The 8,946-nt window shown below is 40.8% G+C and overlaps 1 protein-coding gene across 1 annotated transcript; it reads right to left on the reverse strand.

Moving 5' to 3' along the window:
- Positions 1-185: 185 nt before the first annotated feature.
- On the reverse strand, positions 186-8,591 carry TMEM38B (transmembrane protein 38B). Its single transcript, XM_009072060.1, has 5 exons — positions 8,437-8,591; positions 5,729-5,913; positions 4,185-4,272; positions 2,070-2,187; positions 186-383 (listed from the first exon to the last, which is right to left on the reverse strand). Exons 1-5 carry the CDS (start codon positions 8,541-8,543, stop codon positions 186-188), a joined length of 696 nt encoding a protein of 231 aa, XP_009070308.1. The 5' UTR covers positions 8,544-8,591.
- Between the last annotated feature and the right edge of the window lie 355 nt (positions 8,592-8,946).

Below are 8,946 nucleotides of genomic sequence, written 5' to 3' on the forward strand. Positions count from 1 at the left end.
ACCTGTAGTTTTAAGTTACAAATCCAACATGTGCTTTTAAGACATCTGAACAGCAGCTTACGTAACACACTCCAAAGGCAAACCACAACACAGTAGGACACATCCCCTCAAAGAAACTTCTCAGCCAGACTGCTCTGGAATACAAACACCTTCAGTGCTCATGACCATCGAGGCTTTTAAGTCATTTATTCTGTTTTCTTTGCTGATCTCTTCCTAGCACCATCATGATGCTGCTCGGCCGAGCGGTCACAGACGGAAGAGCCGTTGGAAGACGTGGCACTCTCACCCTCCGCTTTGGAGAGTGTCTTTTGCAAGCCAAAAAACCCACGGCATAATCCAGCCTCAAAGGGAGTGAGTGGAAAATCTGTCAACATCATCTTTACCTATGAATAAAAAGCATCAGATTACAGTAAAAGTTGTGACGACTTTGCAGCGATCATATGTTCAAAGCTGAATGGATGTGTGGCATTTCTAACCTTCTACACAACCAAGAGGCCACCAAGAACAGAAGTATATTCATTTTGGCTAGCATTGATCAAAGAATGCCTTTCTGTCTGAGCAGCAGTCTTCACACAGCTGTGAAGGGGCCTACAGGGAAGCTGGAGAGGGACTCTGTCAGGAACTGTAATGACAGGTCAAGGAGTAATGGGCATAAATTCAAAGAGCAGAAATTTAGGCTGGGTATTAGGAAGCAATTCTTCCCTGTGAGGGTGGTGAGACCCTGGCACAGATTGCCCAGTGGATGCTTCAACCCTGGCAGTGTTCACAGTAAGGTTGGATAAAGCCTTGAGCAACCTGCTCTGGTGGGAGATGTCCCAGCCCTGGGCAGAGATGATCTTCAAGACCCCTTTCAATCCTTAACATTCTGTGATTCTATGAGCTATACACAATGTGCACAAAAAACTTTCTCTGTAAGATTACCAAAATCATCTTATGAGCAAACCACTGCAACTACAAAGTTCAGAGATTCAGGTGGAAATCCCTTAGGACACATAACTTGAAATCAGGATAGAAAGAAAGCTGTTTTGTAGATCCAGGTAGTGGAAAAGTTATACTGAAACAGTTTCTATAGTTTTCAGAGACATGGCAACTTTGTAAAAGATACTATTACAGGACTGTGTCAGAGCCACAGGTGTAGCTTTGCTAGTTAAGTGGATGCTCAAGTTCCTGATGGTCAGTAAGACCACCAGTGTAAGGATTTAGTGACCATCAGTGTAAGGACTTAGTCACATCAGTGTAGCTTCTGGATACAGCTGTAATTTCTCACGTCCCGAATAACATTCCTTCTCCATTCCCCAGTTCAACAATGCCTTGATTGGTTTAGGCGGGGAATCCTGAACTTGTGTAGAGTTAAACTTCTCAGTCACTTCACAGAAAGGAGATTGGCAGCCACCACTTTCAGTAAGTCTATGTCAGTGCTGTCTGTTCAACAGAAGCTCTGAAGCTCTTAAAACTGCCAGATTTTTACTATCAGAGACTTCATTTTCGTACTAGCTCATAATCCTGAAGACAGGCATCACCCTGGGAATGAATACCACTGGAGGGACTGAGGAATTCCACAGAGAAGTAGCATCTATTTTATGGTAAAAGCAGTTACAGCTATTTCAGGGTGGTTTGGATATGCTTTCCCCTCTCACCTAAACACTTATTTTGCCAACTCTTTAAGCCAGATGAGAATGTAGCTGGCTTGTTTTGCAAAGCAGATGGTGACTGCAGGAGTACATGCAACAGAGAACAGGAGGGTTTCTTTCTACAAGCAGAAGCTTTGTTTGAGATTACGGACACACAACCCTGGAATATCAAATGTTGGGTGCCAAAATTCCTGAATTTTTTCTTTGTTCATTTTTTTTTCTCCCCACCAATTGAACAGTCACAGAATAGTCCTATGCTCTGCTCAAGCCTAGAAGACTAAACAGAGATTTACTACTTCAGTAGGAACTGGACTTCCCATCCAGAATCACCCATTCTATCTTATGGTAGAATGTTTGAGGATGCTTTTTTTTTTTTTTTGTGCTGACGTAATTAAAGATTCTGTTATTCAGTCACTTGCAACACTTTCAAATTCTTACCTTGGAGGTGACAAGAAAGATGGTGTATAAAAACATAAGGTTGTGTCTTGCTATTGGCAACCACTGGGTGTGCTGCAGGGTGAAAAGGACTGCTCCAATCAAACTTATCTTCACTGGGCTGGAAATCAAACAAACAGTGTTAATTTCTCTTCTCTGCCCTACAGTGAGACCTGCCATGGCCTAGAAAGAAATAAGCATTCTCAGTATGCAAAAGAATTATTTCTGAACAGAACTAATGAAAATTTTTGCTGACAGTGGTAAGGTCCAAAACTTACGCCATAATTAAAAACTTTCACTTTATGTATTATTACTATGCTTTCTGTCCTTAATATAGACAAGCAACAAGTACAGCACTCACATACCCAGCAAACTCCCATTTGAAAAATCCTCCTCAAATCAATGCTTATATTCAGGCTCCCTGTGTCAGTTTGCTTCCCTTCTTCCTCTCCCAATACATCTTATTGAAGAGTTAAATCACAAAGTCTGCACTACTCAGACTAGACATAAAATCAGGTTCCTCTACTATACCCCAGGAGTTAGTTACTCCAAGGAGTTGTTTAAGGTGTTGAAGAGCAACAGAGTCCAAGTCTCAGTCCACTGCAGCACTCCAGCAACCCTAGGGTTGTAGTGAGCTTTGGCCTGACTTGAGCCAGACCTATGTTACCAAGTTTTGCCAACACAGCTGTGCTGACTTGAGACATGCAAAGATTTCCATGTTGTTGTGATCTTTGTTGTGGTAGAAAATCCCTTGCTAGGGAAGCAGTCAGAAAACAAGAGAACAGTTATTCAGTCATCTGCAGAGACAGCACTAATACACTGGCAGAATAACTCTGTGCACTTCTTAATCTGCATCTACATGTGACATGTACAGGTGACATTCCTGTTATTACAGAGCATCTACTGCAGACAGATTCTTCACTGCCTTCTCAGTAACTCAGAGATTTACTGCATCAACCTGCTGCTCAGGGAGTCCAGAAAAGAGCTCTGTGTACAGGTATCTTATCCACCTGCAGGATGTTTGATCCCTTCACCTTTGTAACTTGGTTTGATTTAATATTCTTAAGTTTTATATATATATAAACAAAATTTTTTACATCTCTTTTTTTTGAGTTCCTTTGAGCCATATCCACCATGGAGAAGGAGAATATATACAAGTGATGCCGTGAGTGAGCATTGCTCTGGTGTTGCACCTGTAAGGACAGTGTTACTTGGGGTTACAGAGCTGGGTTTTTGACAGTGACCTCTTCCTTCTGGAATTTTGCTTTCAGAATTGCCACTTAGGCACTGACATAGGGAGAGAAATTCTCAATACCTGGAATTTCAGAAAAAGCCAACAACTAACATAGTCCATAAAAAGCTGAAATATTGCCAACGAGAAGACTACAAATGTCATTTCTGTTATTCTGCTGCTAAGAGTGGCTGCAGAAAAGCAAGAGAACTTAAAACAAACAATTATGATTATTTTTAAAGAACTGAGAGTAATATGAGAAAGATCACAATAACAGCTTTTGGCTTTGAGCCTGTTTCAGTTCTCATTTTACAGAGCAAACCATGTAATATCCCCATCCTTGGCTTATGCAGGAGAAGTAACATTTCCTACTTTGCAGGACATTTTTGCTATACTGAATAACCAATTTGCACCTACTCAAATAACTGATATCTTGGGAGGGAAACAGCACTGGCAGTGAAAGTAAAAGTTCAAAGGAAGCCACCTTGGTGATGCTCAGAACACACACCCAAAGTGCAGCCTTCACTTGGATCCTTCTGGTACCACTGTCCTTTCATTTTGGACAGAAGACTCTGTCCCTGAAAGACAAAGTGAGCCACTTCTGCTTTCTAGCAACTCCACACTGGCTCAATACTGCTTTCTGACAAGTCATTTTTGTTGACTCATCTTCCCATTTGCTGTTCTTGTGTTGTGAACATAAAATGATTAAAGCATCTGCTAAAAGTACCAAAGATCATCAACACATCCTTCACATGATACACACCAAAACATGGAGTACAAACACATCCTGCTGCCTTTTTTAAAACCTCAACCACTAGAAGTGAGTGTCAACACATGGAGTTAGCAAAACAACAGCTGACTAGTTGCAGTTTTAAAAAAGTACTTACTAGGACATGTTCAGTAGTTCGTTGGTTTCAGGTTTCCACACTCCTCTCACCAGCTGCTCAAAGTTGGAAATTAGGCCACCACCAGCACCTGATATTGCAGAGATTTACAGTAAGCCTCCACTGACTGCTACCACTACTGTCCAATCTCTTACTGCTCCCAGCAAAAGTCATGACACCAAATGCTAAATGTGGCACCCAAAGCCTAGACTTAAAAAGACTAATGCAATCTTTCATACAAGCATGACTTCAGCAACTGACATGAAACCTCGGAGGTTTACACACTTAGCAAGAACCTCAGGTTCACCTCCAAGTGATAATATCTGAACTGATGCACTCATCATTACAAATGCCTGGATTTGCATCACTCCATGCTTCATGTCATCATGGAAGCACAGAGTGTGTAGCATAAACTGTGAGGAGCCTCTGTGTAATTTTACATTAAAAGAATACAAGACATAAAGAGGTGCTAGACACTGTGGCAAATGAGACTGATCTGTACTGTAACCTGGGAACAGAATACATTAGATTATCACATTAACATGTGTTAATGAACAGAACAGAATCAAGCAAACAGAAACAAGAGCTGCACAACTACTTCCTGCAGTGATTCTAATGGCGTTGACTACAAATATAGCTGCTGTACTCCAAAGAGCAGCAGGCATGAAGGTCAATCCTATGTTTAAAATCAGGTAATGGTTACAACCCCAAAACCTACGATAACCAGTTCTCTTCTTCAGCCACATGAAGGACACAGCCCTGAAAAAATAATGTTGTTGAACATTATACAGGAGATCTACATCTTTATGGTCATCATCTGTTGAAGAATGGCTAAGGGAACAGGGGCACAGCTCCCAGAGAGCATTGTGCGAGCAAGAGTCGAGCAAAGGTCTATGGGAGCTTTGAGCATATAACCATGAAGTAGGCCTCAGGAATTTAGCTTCCCAGCATTAGAATTTATTTTCTCAGCATAATGTTGCAGCTGAAGGACAAGCTATGCAGGAAAACTCAGCAATGTTGCAAGCCCAAGGACGAACTATCCGGGAAAACAAAGAAGGATTCTCCAGAGAATAAAGAAGACTTCTTCACAGCTGCAACCCCAAGCAGAAAAAGTATATAAATGTGACTTTTAGAGCTTAGGTAACGCTGTTAGGTAATGCTAAGTAATGAATAGGTGCATTTATCGTGTACCGTATAAAAGAAGAACTGAGCTAACAATAAAGTTGGAGCTTGCTTTATCACTCACACTGAGTCGGCTGCTTGCTTCCCTGCGCGGAATTTCCCTGCAATCATCTGTCCATCCTGCAAGTTCTCATAAGACCTTCTAAAGGGATTATATAAACTTCCCTCAAAGTCATTCAATGTCACCTTTAATCCAGACAGAAAAACTGCTGCACGGGCTTTTTGCTTGAGGGGATAACAGGCTGCATCAGGACTATCATGCCCAGCACAGCAAGGATGGTGCTGCAGTTATGCTGAAGGGCTAACCACTTAAATACCACGTCACAACATCACAATCCATCAGAAGGAGAAGTTATGCCTGTTACCTCTGGCCCAGCCCACAGCTATCATGACAAGCCAGACATCTTTGAAGTGACTGTCTGCATGTGCAACGCCTCCTGCTATCTTCCAAGTCCTGGTCACCTCCTTCATTCCTGCAACCACAACACGAAGAGGCAGGAAGCAACAGCACCTGTAGAACATGTCTTGTGGGCAGTAAAACACAAGATACCTGAAAATAATGAGAGAACCATTAGCCACGCTTTTTCTAAGTAATTACCTTTCTATAATCTTTAAAAGTATTTTTTCATTGTGACTAGCGATATACTGCTGATAACTCACCGTCTTGTGGTACACATATTGGAACAAATTTGAAAACCTTTTGAGTTCTTGCATCAAAATCAAACATTAACCTATTGCCTCATTGTCCCAGAGAATTACCCATTAAAGCACATAGGAAACAGCTTTAAATCTTACCAACTGTTCTACAGCTTACACACCACATTTTTATAATTGAAATTATTAAACTGGTGTGTCACGGACTTTGTTTGGTTTATTTTGTGAGGTATTTTTTGTTTGATTGAGGGTTTTATTTGGGTGGGGTTTTTTTAAATAAGATTACAGCAGGTTGGTAAATTAAATGCTGACCCTGTGCTTTCATACTGTAGGTACATGGGGTTACATACCTTCAACAAGAATGCCTGCACTAGTTCATATCATGCCAGATGAAATGTACAGCTCCTTTCAAAGACATTTAACAACTTAGTACTCACCAATTCTAGCTTTTCCAGCCTGCCAATTACAAGCTCATTTCTTTATTCAAAGCACTGAAAGCACAGTACTCAAAATTTAAGTGTCTTTGATCAACTTGCTTTTAAAACAAAGTAAAGATGGATAACAATGAAATCTTAAGGTGACAGCAGATTTTAAAAGATTATATGGTATTTTACTGTCTCTTTTCAAACATAAACAAAATTCAGTTCTTACAGAGACACTGAAAAAAACCAATCAAGAATAAGTATCTTGATTAAGATACCTTAAGTAGATTATTTTAGGACAAGAATAAGAGAGTAATAATTAAGTAACAGCAGAGAAAGTCTTAAAAAATGGGAAGGATACCAAGGTAAAAAAGACACTGATCCTTAGCCTGAGGCTTTTGAGCTCAATTCTGTCTACCAAGAATGCCTCTTTTTCTCCTATTGTAAAGGCAGATGCCTTTGTACGCAACCAAGACTCAGTTGACACGAAGCCAAAGATGTATAGAGAACATGTACTTGAAAGGCTACTGCAAACAGCCACTTAAGCCATCTGCTCAACAGAGACCCCTCACCAGTATCAGTGTAGAGCTGGAGAATGTGTGTTTGGGACCCTGAGGCACTGGTCACAGGATCGAACCAGGCACTGCAGCCTGTGATCTCAGTCAGCAACACTCGCTGACAGCAGATGCCGCTGTCCTACAGACTATTCAGGAGCATTTCTCCAGTGTAGCACAACCCTCCTTGTTCTCCAGTTGTACTTACGGCTTTGGGGATTTCACTTCACGTGATCTGGAACCAAGAACTAAACTCATTATCCTCATGAAGAGAGAGCTTTGTAAAACTAGAAGCTTAAAAGGTTTCATAACATTTGCAGCTCATTAGAACCCCTTCTTGTCTGAGCACAGCAAATTACATTTGAGAGTGTTCAGCTCAACAGAAATCATATTCTGTTCAAGTGTCCTCCTAACTCATGTCACTTGTTCAAACAGGTGCTCATGCTGCCCACGTCAGACTGACATGAACCACAGGCAGATTCTATGAGCTTTGTTAATAATGCACTATTTATTGCACAATTGTCTAAATTAAATCTTTAATTGAGACATGAAGACCAGAAAACTAGTACATACACACAGGCAGATAGAAACACTTAGTTTCACTGTAATAATTTGCAGCTGTAGAACTGCAAGTAGGGGCTACTAGAAACAGGGACTAAAGGATTTCAAACAGATCAGACCCCTCTAAGTTGAGTAACTGAACTTTCTAAATTCAAAATCCCTCTATGGGTCATCATTTTTGTTAGGTTTGAGGTTTTCTTCTTCAAACATCACCTTCTGAAAAAAATGAACTCTACTGGAAGGCCACATTGATATGAAAATAACTCCAGTGGGTTTTCTGGAATTCCAAAACAGGCCAAATTGCCACATACCTGACTTCCCACTCAGCTCACCACTGCCTCCCACTGTAACACCCATGTATTTGGGAAGGGACAAAATATAGAAAAAAAAGAAATTATGTCAGGTAGCAGAAGCTGGAGAAGAAGGAAGAAGTTCTGTCTTGGATTCTCAGTTACAGGAAAGTCCAAAATTTTTACATCAGCTGAGTTCTGATCTTCAAGATCTACTCCTGAAAAACTAGACTGCATTTATGACTTATGTCCAGAAAATCAGCAACTGAAGTTCACTTTATTACAAAATAATGTCTTCAGCTGCCTGACCAGTAATACCATAAAAATCTAAGGCAACTCTAGTCTAGGAAATGGAGCATTTTGCTATACAACAGCCCATAAGAGTTGTTGTTTTATGAACATTCTGTTCCCACAGAAAAGGACCATAACAGCTATTCTGCAGCACTGACTCTCTGGATGAAGAGACAGCACCCAAATCCATAACACTTTTGAGTTAAAGTTCTGATGTACATGGAACCTTGGTGGTGATTAGATCAGTTTACAGCTTCCTCAGGACCAGTACCACTTATGTAACTCAATTGTGGCTGCTCACCAGACTGAAGATGCCAGTAGAATATTTGTGTTCTTTGCCAGAAAGGCCACTGGAGGTTCTGCAAGCATCAAGGCAGACAAAACTGAACCACCAAAGCAATAAAGCATAGCACTAAACCAGCAGGCGAATGGGCTTCGGACTGACACTTCCACAGCTCCTGGGAAGAGATGCATAAATAGAAATGAACATTGGAGAATCACATCACATTTTAGAAGTCAGTATTTTTCAAATCACTCAATTCAGGGGATGAAAAAATGCTCCAGCAATCATAAGGCTTTCACAGGAAAAGTCTTTAGAAATACCAGTTTCAGAGTACACTGACCGTAACCTGTGTTGTCTAAACTGACGGGACAATGTGTTCTCTGAACATCCTTTGTGTGTTGGTTTGTTCTGTTTGGCTACCAAGAGGAAAAAGTTTTCAGAGCATGGCTGAGAGGTCTCATTGTTAACAGCCTGGCATACATATACAGATGCTTTCAGATTTGTATTAAAAACAGAGAGGCGGCTTTG

This window comes from Acanthisitta chloris, unplaced genomic scaffold (assembly GCF_000695815.1).
Source record: "Acanthisitta chloris isolate BGI_N310 unplaced genomic scaffold, ASM69581v1 scaffold1103, whole genome shotgun sequence".
Lineage (NCBI taxonomy): Eukaryota > Metazoa > Chordata > Aves > Passeriformes > Acanthisittidae > Acanthisitta > Acanthisitta chloris.